The sequence below is a fragment of the Sphaeramia orbicularis genome, chromosome 8 (assembly GCF_902148855.1).
Source record: "Sphaeramia orbicularis chromosome 8, fSphaOr1.1, whole genome shotgun sequence".
Taxonomy (NCBI): domain Eukaryota; kingdom Metazoa; phylum Chordata; class Actinopteri; order Kurtiformes; family Apogonidae; genus Sphaeramia; species Sphaeramia orbicularis.
The window spans coordinates 10,982,810-11,000,805 of NC_043964.1; the positions used below are offsets into that span (position 1 = coordinate 10,982,810).

The 17,996-nt window shown below is 32.7% G+C and overlaps 1 protein-coding gene across 2 annotated transcripts in view; it reads left to right on the top strand.

The window, feature by feature from the left end:
• The window catches only part of LOC115424281 (rho GTPase-activating protein 44-like), a 127,607-nt gene that overhangs the window by 93,174 nt on the left and 16,437 nt on the right, over positions 1-17,996 (top strand). For both annotated transcript variants that reach the window (XM_030141439.1, XM_030141440.1), the window contains exons 11-15: positions 5,646-5,757; positions 7,482-7,563; positions 7,756-7,836; positions 10,675-10,788; positions 10,885-10,976. In XM_030141439.1, the coding sequence (XP_029997299.1) occupies positions 5,646-5,757; positions 7,482-7,563; positions 7,756-7,836; positions 10,675-10,788; positions 10,885-10,976 (481 nt within the window). The remainder of the gene's footprint in view (positions 1-5,645; positions 5,758-7,481; positions 7,564-7,755; positions 7,837-10,674; positions 10,789-10,884; positions 10,977-17,996) is intronic.

The following is a 17,996-nucleotide window of genomic DNA, read 5'->3' on the forward strand; positions in this document are numbered from 1 at the left end:
TAACAAAACATTAAACAAAAGGAAAGTGCAGAAAAGATTAAATAATAAATAAAGAAAGAAAGAAAGAAGGAAATTACAATAGGAATAAGAGATAGTTCAAAGAAAATCTCAAAACAGTTTTGACTAAAATTAAGAATTTAATGTTGAATAATGTCATCATTGGAGTTTTTTTATTCACATTCGTTTTTCACCAGAATGCAATTTGGAGTCTTTATTTATGGCTATTATTTTACTTGAAAGCACAGTTGGACTTCATGTGGCCCCTGAACTAGTACGACACCTTGACTGTCAATATCCTCAGTGTAATTTTTGCACTTTGCAAATTCATCCCACAGGCCACAGTGGAACCTTTGGCGGACCTGTTTTGGCCCACGGGCCGCATGTTTGACACACCTGCTTTAAACCGTAAGACTGAAATAGTCCGTCTGGATTTTTTCTCTTATTTTGACTTTAAAGACAATCCAGGCTCTTTTCATGGGTCGTTCCACGTTGGTGGAATGCCCTACCAAGTGTTACAAGAACAGAGTCATCCCTGCCTATCTTCAAGAAGCTCCTGAAGACCCAGCTCTTCCGAGAGCACCTCCTATCCTAACACTTTCAAACATTCCATTTTAAATATTCTAATAAAGTTTTTCCCAGGATTATCACAGATTCTTCCAGGATTATTTCTGGACCTGCTGCGGTGGTCCTGCCTCTTCCCTGCCCTCATCATCACCACTCACTTATCCTCAACTGCCTCCATGTGTCTCCCCCTACTCCCCCCTTCTCCCCCAGTCTCTATCTCTATCGCTCTCTCTTCTTCTCTTTCTTTACCCTCTCTCTTTAACCCCAACTGGTCCAGGCAGACGTCCATCCTCCAGGAGTCTGGGTCTGCTCCAGGTTTCTGCTGTTAAAGGGAAGTTTTTCCTTCCACTGTCACCAGTCACAAGTGTTTGCTCCTGGAGGATTCTGTTGGGTTTCTGTAAATTGACCTAGAGTCTGGTTTTGACCAACTCTATATATAAAGTGTCATGAGATAACTTTTTTGTGATCTGGCATTATATAAATAAAATTTGATTGATTGAGTGATTTAATTGGTTTTCCCCTGTAAGTCGCTTTGGAAAAAAGCGTCTGCCAAATGCATAAACATAAAAAGGTTAGAAATTATGCTGTGAGTCCTTTTACCTGTTTTTCCAGAGCACTTAACTTTCAAAATCTAGCAGTCATTTACAATTTACTGCAAGTTATAATTCTGCTAAAACGGCTTCTTGTCCAGCTTCTAGTACAGGTGTGAGTGAAATCACCATAATGACTAGGGGTGTAAGAAAATATTGGTTCCACAATATATCACGATATTTCATTTCACGATACTGTATTGACATTATGTTTATGTTTATGCATTTGGCACACACTTTTTTCCAAAGTGACTTACAGGGGAAAACCAATCAAATTACTCAATCAATCAAATTTTATTTATATAGCACCAGATCACAACAAAAGTTATCTCATGACACTTTATATATAGAGTTGGTCAAAACCAGACTCTAAGCCAGTTTACAGAAACCTAACAGAATCCTCCAGGAGCAAACACTTGTGACTGGTGACAGTGGAAGGAAAAACTTCCCTTTAACAGCAGAAACCTGGAGCAGACCCAGACTCCTGGAGGATGGACGTCTGCCTGGACCAGTTGGGGTTAAAGAGAGAGGGTAAAGAAAGAGAAGAAGAGAGAGCGATAGAGATAGAGACTGGAGGAGAGGTGGAGAAGGGGGGAGTAGGGGGAGACACATGGAGGCAGTTGTGGTTAAGTGAGTGATGATGAAGGCAGGAGAGAGGCAGGACCACCGCAGCAGGTCTAGAGATAATCCTGGGAAAATCTGTGATAATCCTGGGAAAAACCTTACTAAAATATTTAAAGTGGGATTAATGGACATTAAAAAATGTGTATCGATATTTTTAGGTATTTATTCAAACACAGACATGGCAGAGCTTTATTTTTTTGTTTTTTTTTGTTTATATTTTTGTGAATCCTGTGAGCTCTTTTATTTATATGTTCACATTGGGTATTTTGCTCTGTTGTTTGTATATGACAAAAGTAGTATTGTGATCCTGCAGGTCATACATGTAGTTTTTTTTTTTTTTTTTTTTTTTTTTTTTTTATTGATAACACTGTTTTGTTAAATAATGGTTATTTCAAGCATCCTAAAAGCACTTTTTACTGTCTGAAAGAGGCAGATGTTAGTTTTCCAGGATTTCAATTTTTTTTTTTTTTTAAAAGAAGCAAAACAAAAAAAAAATACCGCATTGTTAACAGTATCGTGATATATTGCGATAAATCATATTGCGATCCTAGTGTGGTGATTTGTATCGTATTGCTAGATTCTTGCCAATACACACCCCTAGTAATGACCCAATACAACCTATAAAGCGCAACGTTTCAGGATTCAGAAACAGTTGGAATTGGTCCAATTGCACAAACAGTGAAAGAGTTAAAGCCATTCAAACTGAATATGTTCAGGGTGTGTCAGCGATGACACGTCAGGTTTCAAAGAGTTAAACCCATCCCTACATGTTCCGCTTGTAAAAATGTGCAGAATATACACAGAATAAAAGCATTTAACCCTTAATAGGTAACTATGGTGCCCCCCACAGCTACAGGTAACCTGGGGTCCAGCTAGACCCCAGGTTACCTATGGTGATAAAAACATCTAAAAAAGTTATTTTTTAGCCAGTTACAGTACTTTATTGCTTATAGTATGAAAGGATAGCAATGAAATGAAAAAAATATAACAAAATTGTGCTTTATTTTCCAAATAAATTCTCCTTTACTGCGTGAAGTATTTTCCTTCACTAAAGTTAACAGAAAATTTCAAAAACGTTTCACATGTTACAAATAAACACACTACATTGCTATAACACATTTGCAATACAGTTTCAATAAAGTTTCTCTAAAAACTAAACTATAACTAAAAACTAAACTAACTACACAATTGGGTAGTACGAATAGGTGCTCACAAACAGTCTTCACAGAAGGAAAACTGACATCATAAACACTATCAGTCGATAAATGGTCATCGTCTGATTCAGATTCTACTTCTAAATCTGCAAGCTCTATCCTAATATCTTCATCACTTAGAGTTTTCCTCTTCGCCATGGCCTCACACGATGTTAAAATTACTCAAAAAAGATTAAAGCACTGAAGGTTAGCGTTATTAGAAATTTATAATATCAATTATTGATCATATTCTGAAATACCTGAAATGGAAAAACAATAAATCAATATACAGTACAGGCCAAAAGTTTGGACACACCTTCTCATTCTTTGCATTTTCTTTATTTTCATGACTATTTTCATTGTAGATTCTCACTGAAGGCATCAAAACTATGAATGAACACATGTGGAATTATGTACTTAACAAAAAAGTGTGAAATAACTGAAAACATCTCTTATATTCTAGTTTCTTCAAAGTAGCCACCCTTAGCTCTGATGACTGCTTTGCACACTCTTGGCATTCTCTTGATGAGCTCCAGAGGTAGTCACCTGAAATGGTTTCCTAACAGTCTTGAAGAAGTTCCCAGAGATGCTTAGCACTTGTTGGCCCTTTTGCCTTCACTCTGCGGTCCAGCTCACCCCAAACCATCTCGATTGGGTTCAGGTCCGGTGACTGTGGAGGCCAGGTCATCTGGCGCAGCACTCCATCACTCTCCTTCTTGGTCAAATATCCCTCACACAGCCTGGAGGTGTGTTTGGGGTCATTGTCCTGTTGAAACATAAATGATGGTCCAACTAAACGCAAACCGGATGGAATGGCATGTCACTTCAGGATGCTGTGGTAGCCATGCTGATTCAGGTTGCCTTCAATCTTGAATAAATCCCCAACAGCGTCACCAGCAAAGCACCCCCACACCATCACACCTCCCCCTCCATGCTTCACGGTGGGAACCAGGCATGTAGCATCCATCCGTTCACCTTTTCTGCGTCGCACAAAGACACGGCGGTTGGATCCAAAGATCTCAAATTTGGACTCATCAGACCAAAGCACAGATTTCCACTGGTCTAATGTCCATTCCTTGGGTTTCTTGGCCCAAATAAATCTCTTCTGTTTGTTGCCTCTCCTGAGCAGTGGTTTCCTAGCAGCTATTTGACCATGAAGGCCTGATTCACGCAGTCTCCTCTTAACAGTTGTTGTAGAGATGTGTCTGCTGCTAGAGCTCTGTGTGGTATTCATCTGGTCTTTAATCTGAGCTGCTGTTAATTTGCGATTTCTGAGGCTGGTGACTCAGATGAACTTATCTTCAGCATCAGAGGTGATTCTTGGTCTTCCTTTCCTGGGGCGGTCCTCATGTGAGCCAGTTTCGTTGGAGCGCTTGATGGTTTTTGCGACTGCACTTGGGGACACATTCAAAGTTTTTGAAATTTTCTAGACTGACTGACCTTCATTTCTTAAAGTAATGATGGCCACTCGTTTGTCTTTACTTAGCTGATTGGTTCTCGCCATAATATGCATTCTAACAGTTGTCCAATAGGGCTGTCAGCTGTGCATCAACCTGACTTCTGCACAACACAACTGATGGTCCCAACCCCATCAATAAGGCAAGAAATTCCACTAAGTAACCCTGACAAGGCACAGCTATGAAGTGAAAACCATTTCAGGTGACTACCTCTGGAAGCTCATCAAGAGAATGCCAAGAGTGTGCAAAGCAGTCATCAGAGCTAAGGGTGGCTACTTTGAAGAAACTAGAATATAAGAGATGTTTTCAGTTATTTCACACTTTTTTGTTAAGTACATAATTCCACATGTGTTCATTCATAGTTTTGATGCCTTCAGTGAGAATCTACAATGTAAATAGTCATGAAAATAAAGAAAATGCGAAGAATGAGAAGGTATGTCCAAACTTTTGGCCTGTACTGTACATTAAAGGTAACCGGGGGTCACGGGCGACCCCAAAATGTCTGTATTGCCTATATTATTCTACGAGTTAATTTTTTGGTTCCATTTTACTTTTCAGATCCCTATACTAGGAGGGTAAATGAAGTAACACGCACGAGCTTCAAATAAAAACATAGAAAAACATAAAAAATTAAAAACATGGGGTCTGCTGGGACCCCAGGTTACCCAATTAAGGGTTAATCAACCAGAAAGTGCATCTTACGCCTCCTCAGGGACTGGTGTCTTTTTTTTTTTTTTTTTTTTTTTTTTGCCAAACTTAATAACACACATTCAATTTGTATTTGTTCATTTTATGTTTCCAAGTTAGTATACACATGCCAGTGTTTTTGTTTTTTTTTCCCCCTCCATTACACAATGAATCAGTTTTATATTTTGGAAATAACATCCCTCAAATACAAATCATACAAATCTATGCTTTTTTTTAATTTTTTTTTTTATTGTACTTGTGTAATCTTATAAATGCACCCAGCATTGGATTATTTTAATGGAAATGCAGTAAATGCTATAGTAAATACACATAAATTGGTTCTGGGAAAGTGGCCATTTTGGCTACAGACAGATGTTTGTTTTTTTTTTTTTTTCTTTTGAGATAAAAATAGTTCCTCACATTGTACAGATTGCTGACCTCTGACCTCAGCTGTTGTATAAAATGTAGACGCAGGTCACATTGGAACTGATAATGAGCATAATTATGTGTTTCCTGTGCGTGGGCTGCAGGGTCTCTTCAGAGTGGCTCCATCAGCATCCAAGCTGAAGAAGCTGAAAGCCTCCCTGGACTGTGGAGTTCTTGATGTGCAGGAGTACTCCTCTGATCCGCACGCCATCGCAGGTCAACTACACCCACACAAAATGACACGTTCAAAGCCCATTTCCATAACAACAAACCCCTGCATGTTCTCAACACAAAGCAGAAAAAAAACTGTCAAATATCTCTGTGTTAATGGGGAGCCTTGGGGCGCATTTTACTATAAATACTACGTCAATTTTCAATCGTCATGTGCAATACAATCAATCTGGGAATAATAATCACATGTAATACACTGTAAAAAAAAAAAAAAAAAGTAAAAAAAAACAGTATTATTCTGGCAGCAGGGGTGCCAAAAAAACAACAACTGTTAAATAACTAAAATAACCATCTCATAAAAATACAGTAATTTTCCGTAATTAAAATACAGTTTTTTGCCCTAACTTTACATAAGATTTTGCATATTTTTTTTTTTACTTTTTAATGTTTAATAAAGAATATTACATGTATTAAAGCAATCAAATTACCTATAAAGATATAAATATATAAATAATTTTCAATGAGACTAAGTTGTACAATCCTCTGATAAAAACTGTATTTGGACAGTTTATAGGTGCTTATACATGTTATACATTCATAAAAATACATTTATGCAACATTTTTGTTGTGAAACCTCCCGTAATTACACAAGATATTTGTCAATTAACAAACAAGTCTTGTTAACCTTACAGAGCAAATACTTCTTTTATGGTTAATTGTCAGTAATTTTATCTGGTTTTAATCTTTTTTTTTTTTTTTTTACAGTATTAAACTTTAAATTAACAGTTTCATCTCATAAATGGAAAAGAAATATTTGTGAAATTATGATACATTTGCAAATGTATTTTAACTATTTTTCTGTGAAAAAAAAAATAAAAAATTAAAAAACGGAAATTTCATGGTTATTCACAGTTACATTTTTTTCATGTTATTTTACATTTGTCGTGTAAAATCACAATCCATTTTTGTAATTTTATTGATAATTTCCTGTGTCTTAAAAATACACATAATACACATTATTATTATTATTATTATTATTATTATTATTATTATTATTATTATTATTATTATTATATATTTTTGTATTATTTCAACAATTATTTCCCCCCTCTATCTTTCTCACTTTCATTCACACTCCTCCTCTTCCCCTTTTCCCTATTGCCCCTAACCAAGCTATATTGTTTAGTTGCTCTTTACATTTATGATCTTTTTTATTATAATATGATGTTGTCATTGTTGTTGTTTGTTAATACTATGTCATTGTTTTTTTTTTTTTTTTTTTAATTTTCCATTTGTTTATTTGTTATTGTTGTTGTTTTCCTGTCCACAATGTCTTGTTAACTATTACAAAAAAAAAAACATGTACCAAGTAGAATATTACTAAAAACTGATTAGTAACGTCTTACACTACTGCGCTACAGCAAAAAGTAGTCTGTTACTGTAATGGATTACTTTTGTAACATATTACTCCCAACACTGGTGGTATCTGATGTTCTTTTATTTTACCATACAGGAATGTTTTTGAGCCTAGTTTGTAGAAAATGTCCTCTTCAGTTTTCATATTCTGTTATTTCTGTCTTTTCACACATAACCATGAAATGTGTGTTGAGCAATCTGAATCTGGCAGATGCACTCACTGCAAGGGTTTGGTGGTGGGGAGTGGGATACAGGGCATGGCCTCAACAGTTGTTTGAAGAAGAAAACGCCAGCTGGTTTTTACCCTAAAACTCCATTTTTTTCCTTTTTTTTTTTTTTTTTTTTATCTGCAGGCGCTCTAAAATCATACCTCCGTGAACTCCCTGAGCCACTAATGACCACTGAACTTTATGATGAATGGATTCAGGCTTCCAAGTGAGTTGTTTTATCATTAAAATCCTTTTTTTTCCTAAGTTATGCCACTGGCTGCGATGAAAAACTGAAAATAGTCCAAAGTGTTCATACAGGGGACACTTACTGCCAAAATGAAAAGTGGTGACATTCACCAGGAACTGGAGCAAATATAAACGATAATGATTTTTTTTTTTTTTTTTTTTATGTCCCCAGTATTCAAGATATGGACAAGAGACTACAAGCCTTAATGGCGGCGTGTGAAAAACTCCCCACAGACAACTTGAACAATTTCAGGTCAGTCGCTTCTGCTTTCCACCAAGGTTATAATAGTTTGGGATTTTTTATTATAGTTTAGTTTTATTTAGTTTTGACTTTTTTTTTTATCTAATTCAGTTAGTTTTAATTAGTTTTTAGAGCAAGTTTGCTAGTTTTTATTAGTTTTCATTTTTGCTAAATGCTTAGTTTTTGCTTAGTTTTAATATTAATTTTAGTTTTGTCGCATCTTTTATCTTCTTCACCATCATATTCAAATAAATCCCAGACAGGCCTCTGCTGCTTTCTCCCAACTTTAGTCTCCATGTTGCCAGGTAGAGAAACCGACTCTAAACGACAAGTGACAAGAAGTGACGGACCATGAAGTACCTTATGGTGACACTAGCTAAAATTGCTAGAGCGAAATAAATCACTTTCGTATCAATCCAACATTGACAGAGATGAAAACGAAGGGAATTTTATCCATAATTTTTATATGGTTTAGTTAGTTTTGTAAGCACACAATACAGTTTCAGTTAGTTATTGTTTTTTTTCTTTTTTTTTGTTCAAATGTTCAAAGTGTTTTTTATTACATATCTAGTCACAGAAAAGCATAATACAGTCATTGTTTTTTTGTTTTTTAACCCAAACTCATGAACATTCCCACCCTGTTGCACAAAAAAAAGAAAATGTTATATATATATATATATATATATATATATATATATATATATATATACATATATATATATATATATATATATATATATATATATATATATATATATATATATATATATGTATATATATATATATATATATATATATATATATATATATACATATATACACAGGGGTTGGACAAAATAATGGAAACACCTTAAAAAATCAACAAAATATAATTTAATATGGTGTAGGTCCGCCTTTTGCGGCAATTACAGCCTCAATTCTCCGAGATATTGATTCATACAACTTGTGAATTGTTTCCAAAGGAATTTTAAGCCATTCTTCAGTTAGAATACCCTCCAACTCTTTTAGAGACGATGGCGGTGGAAATCGACGTCTTACTTGAATCTCTAAAACTGACCATAAATGCTCAATAATGTTGAGGTCTGGGGACTGTGCCGGCCATACGAGATGCTCAACTTCATTAGAATGTTCCTCATGCCATTCTTTAACAATTCTAGCTGTATGGATTGGGGCATTATCATCTTGAGGTGAAGGTGTTTCCATTATTTTGTCCAACCCCTGTATATGTATATATATATATATATACAGGGTGGGGAAGCAAAATTTACAATATTTTGAGGCAGGGATTGAAAGACAGTGTATGACCAATTAGTTTATTGAAAGTCATGACAATTTATTTGCCACAAGAAAATGTACATAATAGAAAATGTTTTTATTCTGTGTCCTCCTTCTTTCTCAATAACTGCCTTCACACGCTTCCTGAAACTTGCGCAAGTGTTCCTCAAATATTCGTGTGACAACTTCTCCCATTCTTCTTTAATAGTATCTTCCAGACTTTCTCATAATAGTTTTGCTCATAGTCATTCTCTTCTTTCCATTATAAACAGTCTTTATGGACACTCCAACTATTTTTGAAATCTCCTTTGGTGTGACGAGTGCATTCAGCAAATCACACACTCTTTGACGTTTGCTTTCCTGATTACTCATATGGGCAAAAGTTTCTGAAAAGGTATGGATAATAGTGTTAGGTATGATTATGACATCAATATATGTTTGGTTTCAAAACAACTGACGTAGTGCCTGCTGAGAAAAAACAACTAAATGTTCATTGTAAATTTTGCTTCCCCACCCTGTATACATATATATATATATATATATATATATATATATATATATATATATATATATATATATATATATATATATATATATATATATATAATTGATTGACAATATTAAATTAATAAATAAGGAATACAGATATTAGTCACAGACTCGTATTAATAAGACTACTGTGGAATAAGTGAGGGATCTGCCTCTTTTATGTGATTCAGAACAGGTTGCCAGGTACTGAAAAACTTATTGGCACATCCTTTTATAGAATATCTGATTTTTTTCCAATGTTAAGTGATGTAAAAGATCCAGAAACCAAGATTTAAATGTTGGAGGTTGTTTATCTTTCCATTTTAGTAGTATTAATCTACAAGCTAGAAGAGTGGTGAAGGCAATTAGATTTTTAGATTTTTGGTTAAAAGGATGTAATGTAATGCCAAATATTGCAATTGTTGCCTCAGGTTTAATATGAGACCCTGTTACAATATAGACTGCCAAAGCTTTTCAGTTTTGAACAAAACTAGACCATATGAGACAGTGTGGCCGGTTCAGCTTCACAATGATCACAAATAGGATTCAAGTCCGATTTAATTTTTGCCAACTTCACTTTAGACCAATGCAGTCTGTGAACCACTTTGAATTGAATTACTCTGTCTTAAACAGATTGAGGATGAATGAATGTTGTGAAGTATAGATTGCCATACATCTTCAGAAAACTCTGTGGCCAATTCTTTCTCCCATTTTCTTTGAACACATGCCAAAGGTTCCAAATTAGAGGAATTGATTACAGTGTATATTTTACCAATTGTCCCTTTGGAATGTGGAATTATGTCCAAAATAGTTTCGAGAAGTGAGTCGGGTATTGTTTTTCTTTTCTTTTAATTATAGTTTTTATTTATTTCAGTTAATGAAAAATGTTTTTTTCTATTCTAGTTTTCATCATTTCATTAGTTTTCGTTCACGATAATAACCTTGCTTTCCACCCAATCTTTTACTCACGCTCCCAAGTGGCTGAATGAAAAAAATAACTAAGTCACATGCTGTAGTAATAACAGTCTTTTGGTTAATATCCTGCAGATATCTCATCAAATTCTTAGCCAAGCTGAGTGAATATCAAGATGCAAATAAAATGACTCCTGGAAATATGGCCATCGTGCTCGGCCCCAACCTGCTCTGGACACACACTGAACCGTACGTACTGACATCGCTACTTTTTATTGCAAAACGTGTCGCGTGAATATCATTATTAGTATTATTAATGAAATTGTTTGTCTTTTTCTGTTTTAGGAACATGACCGAGATGATGACCACTTTGTCCCTGCAGATCGTCGGCATCATTGAACCAATTATTCAACATGCGGACTGGTTCTTTCCTGGAGGTGGGGATCACGTAACGTTAGCCTCGTAGCATAACTGACTAACTCATACACAAATGGACAAAAGTATGTGGACACGTTGAATTCAGGTGTTTCTGTTCTAACAGGGGTCTGGGATTCAAAACAGTAGTGATAAATGTCACAATATTGTTTTATAATGTGATAAATATTATTGCATTGCATTGGTTAGTTTCATTTAAATTGTTATCTTTGCTCCTAAAATGCCTCAGAGATGGTTTTTACTTCATTTCTCTCAACATTGAATTTTTTTTATTTTTTTAATTTTTTTATCTATGACTATGATTTTAAATGTTCTACCTCTAAATTTCAAAAATATTTTTCATGCTCTGACTGTGAATAATAACTTCCTGCCACAACTAACTGTACTTTCTTCACATCTCACTGAGGAAGAAAAGTATTAGGACACAAAACAATAATGACAAATGTCATAATATAGTAAGAAAATTATAAATATCATTACATTACATTAGTTAGTTTGGTTTAAATTGTTATCTTTACTTTTAAAATGCCTCACAGATGATTTGTACTCGTTTACTCTCAACTTTGATTGTGTTTTTTTAATAATAATAATAATAATAATAATAATAATAATAATAATAATACTGATGATGATGATGATGATGATGATGATGATGATGATGATAATAATAATAATAATAATAATAATAATAATAATACATTAAATTTGTATAGCGCTTTTCATAGAACTCAAACACACTTTACATGCAGCAGATAAAAACATAAACCAGACATATTAAAAACAGATTAAAAGCAGGTGCAAAAAGGCATTTATATATATGTATAAAACAGTTAAACATTAAACATTAGGATTAAACATTAAAAGCAATCTTAGATAAATGAGTTTTTAATCCATGACTATGATTTTAAATGTTCGACCTCTAAATTTCTAAAATATTTTTTGTGCTCTGCCTGTAAATAATAATTTTCTACCATAACTAACTGTACTTTCTTCACATCTCACTGAGGAAGAAAAATATTGGGACATGTTGAATTCAGGTGTTTGTGTTCTACCATGGGTTTAGGATACAAAACAATAATGACTAATGTCACAATATTGTTTTATACTGTGATAAATATCATGGCATTGCATTAGTTAGTTTGGTTTAAAGTGTTATCATTGCTTCTAAAATGCCTCAGAGATGGTTTTTACTTGTTTACTCTCAACATTGAATTTTTTTTTTTAATCTACGACTATGATTTTAAATGTCCTACCTCTAAATATCTAAAATATTTGTCATGCTCTGACTGTGAATAATAACTTCGTACCACAACTAACTCTACTTTCTTCATATCTCACTGAGGAAGAAAAGTATTAGGACACAAAACAATAATGACAAATGTCATAATCTAGTTTTATATTGGGATAAATATCATAAATATTGATGTTTATATCTCAAATCAGCATGAACAGGACATCCTACAGCTGCAGACATGATGTGTCTCTATATTTTTGTCCATATAGTTTAGAAATATCAATATTTCCTTAAAGTTTAGTGGAAGATTTTTCTTCCTAAGTGAAATGTGAAGAAAGTAGATGGTTAGTTGTGGTGGAAAATTATTATTTACAGTCAGAGCATGAAAAATATTTTAGAAATTTAGAGGTAGAACATTTAAAATCATAGTCATGGATTAAAAAAAAACAAAAACAAAATTAGTGTTGAGAAAAATTAAGTAAAAACCATTTTATTTAAACCAAAATAATATATTTATATTTAGTTATGACAATATAAAACTATATTATGACATTTGTCATTATTGTTTTGTTTTGTTCTGTTAGAAAAGAAACACCTGAATTCAACGTGTCCCAATACTGTTGTCTATATAGTGTATGACTTAGGCAATTATGCAATTAACCAAATGCATGTAATATTATACAGTCACAGAAAAAAATTATTAGACCACCCCTTGTTTTCTTCAATTTCTTGTTCATTTTAATGCCTGGTACAACTAAAGGTACATTTGTTTGGACAAATATAATAATAACAACAAAAATAGCTCATAACAGTTTAATTTCAGAGCTGATATCTTTCAATTTTCCATGTTTTCTTGATAATAACCAAAATCACTTCCTATGTCATTGTACTGACAAAAACAGTGCTTTTAGGCATTCCATATTTTCTTTTCTGTCTGTTTTAGTCACATGATACACACAGGAGTTAGTACTGGATTGCATAACCATTGTTTTTGATGACTTTTGATGGTCTAATAATTTTTTCCGCAACTGTAGATGGACTGGGCAAAGATAAAAATATGAAAGTGTATACATATAGTGTGGGATCTCTTCATAATAATAATAATAATAATAATAATAATAATAATAATAATAATTGGTTTTATATAGTGCTTTTCTAGGTGCTCAAAGACGTACTGTAAGGTCATGTCAGGTCATAAAATAGACACTAAAATAATTTTCTCTCAATCAAAACAAAACCAAATAATATTGTTTGGGAACGCACCTGTGGCTGAAGCCGCCTTTGTAAACTACACTGATTACGATGGAACAACGATCCCTTCAGTGGGTCTTTGTTGAGGGAAAAGGCAGAAGAATCGGTATGTGTGGCTCGGTTGTTTCTTGAACCAGTCGTGTCATTTGATCATGCGTTCAGCGTTATCAGGGACTCCAGAGGGTTCCCTACGCTGGTTTGAACGACAGAGAAAGACAGAAAACCCTGTGTTTATACAGAGATACACTGAACAAGGAGGCAGCAGAGGCTAATGCTGCACCGTAAAAAAAAAAATCTGTAATTTAACCGAATTTTCACTGTTTATTTTACAGTTTTTTCCTGTGTTTTTAAGAAACAGGAAAATATCAAAGAAATGACAAAAACAGACTGTGATTTTACATGTCAAATGTAAAATAACACAAAAAAACAAAAACAAAAACTGTAACTGTGAATTACCAAAAAAATTCAAATCCTTGTTGTTGTTTGGTGTGTTCAAGTTCACAGTTCATGTTCAACATCCTAAATCTCTTATTGATGTACATTCTGAGTGCCTTATTTAGTAAAAATCTGTCAAAATTTAATTCCTCTGTCTTTTTCTGTTATTCCACCCTATTTTGACCCTAAAACACACAGTAAAACAAAACCACACTGTAAAAAAAATCTATAATTTAACCGAATTTTCACTGTTTATTTTACAGTTTTTTCCTGTATTTTTAAGAAACAGGAAAATATCAATGAAATGACAAAAACAGACTGTGATTTTACATGTCAAATGTAAAATAACACGAAAAAAACTAACTGTAAATAACCAAAAAAATTCAGTTTTTTAAAAGATTTTTTTTTCTTTTTTCACAGAAAAATGCAGTTAAAATACATTTGCAAATGTATCATAATTTCACAAATATTTCTTTTCTATTTATGAGATTAAACTGTTAATTTAAAGTTTAATACTGTAAAAAAAAAAAAATTAAAAAAAAAAAATCAATAAATAAAATGAGATAAAATTACTGACAATTATCCATAAAAGAAGTATTCGTTCGGTAAGTTTAACAAGACTTGTTTAATTGACAAATATGTTGTGTAATTGCAGGAGGTTTCACGACAAAAAATGTTGAATAAATGTATTTTTATGAATGTATAACATGTATAAGCACTGATAAACTGTAAAGGTGAAAACTGACATGTACAATATAAATAGAAAAAAAGGAACGTGTCTGAAAAAATCAGTAAATAAATATATTTTCCTAAATTCTAGGAGTCACACATTTTTTGCCAGTATGGCTGTGAAATGGGCATTCAATTCTGTTCTAAGTAGTCTTAAAAAGGTCTTAAAAAGCCTTAAATTTAACTTGCAGAAACCTGTAGGAACTTAAAATATGTTCTAATGAAATTATTTGGTCATTGTGATTTTTTTCTTGAGATTAACTCAATATATATAGTATATATAGTTGTTGCACCTGGTTAAAGGTGAAAACTGATGTGTATAAATAGAAAAAAAAAAAAAGGAATGTGTCTGAAAACAAAATCAGAGTAAATAAATACATTTTCCTAAATTCTAGGAGTCACACATTTCTGCCAGTATGGCTGTGAAATAGGGATTAAATTCTGTTCTAATTAGTTTTAAAAAGGTCTTAAAAAGTCTTAAATTTAACTTGCAGAAACCTGTAAGAACAATGAAAATATCTTCTAATGAAATGATTGAGTCATTGTGATTTTTTTCTTGAGATAAACTCAGTATATACAGTATATATAGTTGTTGCACCTGGTTACAGGTGAAAACGGATGAGTATAAATATAAAAAAAGGAATGTGTCTGAAAACAAAATCAGAGTAAATAAATACATTTTCCTAAATTCTAGGAGTCACACATTTTTTCCAGTATGGCTGTGAAATAAGGATTAAATTCTGTTCTAAGTAGTCATAAAAAGGTCTTAAAAAGTCTTAAATTGAACTTGCAGAAACCTGTAGGAACAATGAAAATATCTTCTAATGAAATGTTTTTGTCAATGTGATTTATTCTTGAGATAAACTTAATATATACAGTATATATAGTTATTGCACCTGGTTAAAGGTGAAAACTGATGTGTATAAACAGAAAAAAAGAAAAATATGTCTGAAAACATAACTGGAGTAAATAAATACATTTTCCTAAATTCTAGGAGTGACAATTTTTTGCCAGTATGGCTGTGAAATAAGGATTAAATTATGTTCTAAGTAGTCTTAAAAAGGTCTTAAAAAGTATTAAATTGAACTTGTAGAAACCAGTAGGAACAATGAAAATATCTTCTAATGAAATGATTGAGTCATTGTGATTTATTCTTGAGAAAAATACAATATATACAGCAGGGGTGTCAAACTCATTTTCTTCTGGGGGCCACATTCAGCCCAATTTAACCTGACGTGGGCCAGACCAGTAAAATAATAGCATGATAGCCAATAAATAATGACAACTGCAAATTGTTTTAGTGCAAAAAATAACATTCAATTATGCCGATATTTACATTTACAAACTATCCAAACCAAAAGGATGTGAATAACCTGAAAAAAATGGAATTTGTTAAGAAATATAAGTAAAATTTTATCAATATTATGCTTCAATTTATCATTTCTACATGTGCATTACAGATCAGATTTACAAAGGCACAAAACATTTTGTAACAAGTAGAATATTGTTAAAATTGCATTTAATTTTCTTCAGACATTTCAGGTTGTTCATATTTGTTCAAGCTATTCACATTTTAAAGGATAGTTTGTTAATGTAAACATTTTCATAATTTGATGTTTTTTGCATGAAATCAAAGAGAAAAAAATGGTGTTGTCATTATTTATAGGTTATTATATGATATTATTTTTGAGTTGGATGCCCTCATTTTCATTTACACAAATACTTCAAATACACAAAATATTTAGTAACTGGCAGAATATTGGCAAAATTGCACTTACTTCTCTTAGGACATCTCTAGTTTTTCATATTCTTTTGTGAAAGGCTAGTTTGTAAATTTACACATTTCCATGTAATTTCACTTTTTTTTTTACACTAAAACAGAAGAAAAATTGGAATTGTCATTATTTGTAGGTTTTTATGGTAGTATTTTACTGATCTGACCCACTTGAGACTAAAGTAAGGCTTTATATGGGCCCTAAAATAAAAGGATTGACTGTTAATATCTTGAGTGTAATTTTTGCATTTCACAAATTCATCCCACGGGCCGGATTGGAGCCTTTGGCGGGCCAGTTTTGGCCCCCGGGCCGCATGTTTGACACCTGTGATATACAGTATAACTAGTGATCGCACCTGGTTAAAGGTGAAAACTAACGGCACAAAACATTTTGTAACAAGTAGAATATTGTTAAAATTGCATTTAATTTTCTTCAGACATTTCAGGTTGTTCATATTAGTTCAAGCCATTCACATTTTAAAGGATAGTTTGTTAATGTAAACATTTTCATAATTTAACCCTTTCATGCATACTGGTCACTACAGTGGACAGCTATTCTACAGCTTTTCTCTCCTATATTCATGGATTTTGTTGTTTTCGTTGTTTGTTTGTTTTTTTTTTCACACATATCTTTATTAAAGTTTTAAGACACTACATATCTTTTCTGACATGAATTGGTAACATTTTGTTGATCTCTTCTGAGCATAAACCCCTAGAATCACAAAGCCCTCCCCATAGTTTTCACACAATTTATCAGTAAATACATGTTTCTGTGCGTCAAAAATTAAATGTGTGGTGTGAATGGACATTTTTGCAACTTCATGAAAAATAGGTCCATAAGAATTTTTTTTTTTCATTATTATTATTTCATGTATTTTTTTAATTGTTTAAATTATTTTTATTTTATTTTTTTTAAATGTATTTTTCAGAAGAAAATTTTCAATCGCATTGTTTTTTTCATGCCTGAAGAAGAATAAAAACACTCAGGAAGAAATTTTGATTAAGGTTCTCATAATTCGTGCATGAAAGGGTTAATGTTTTTTGCACTAAATCAAAGAGAAAAAAAAAGTGGTGTTGTCATTATTTATAGGTTATTATGATATTATTTTTGAGATTTGATGCCCTAATTTTCACTTACACAAATACATCAAATACACAAAATATTTTAGTAACTGGCAGAATATTGGCAAAATTGCACTTACTTCTCTTAGGACATCTCTAGTTTTTCTTTTTTTTTTTTTTTGTGTCATTATTTGTAGGTTTTTATGGTAGTATTTTACTGATCTGACCCACTTGAGACTAAAGTAAGGCTTTATATGCGCCCTAAAATAAAAGGATTAACTGTTAATATCTTGAGTGTAATTTTTGCATTTCACAAATTCATCCCACGGGCCGGATTGGAGCCTTTGGCGGGCCAGTTTTGGCCCCCGGGCCGCATGTTTGACACCTGTGATATACAGTATAACTAGTGATCGTACCTGGTTAAAGGTGAAAACTAACGGCACAAAACATTTTGTAACAAGTAGAATATTGTTAAAATTGCATTTAATTTTCTTCAGACATTTCAGGTTGTTCATATTAGTTCAAGCTATTCACATT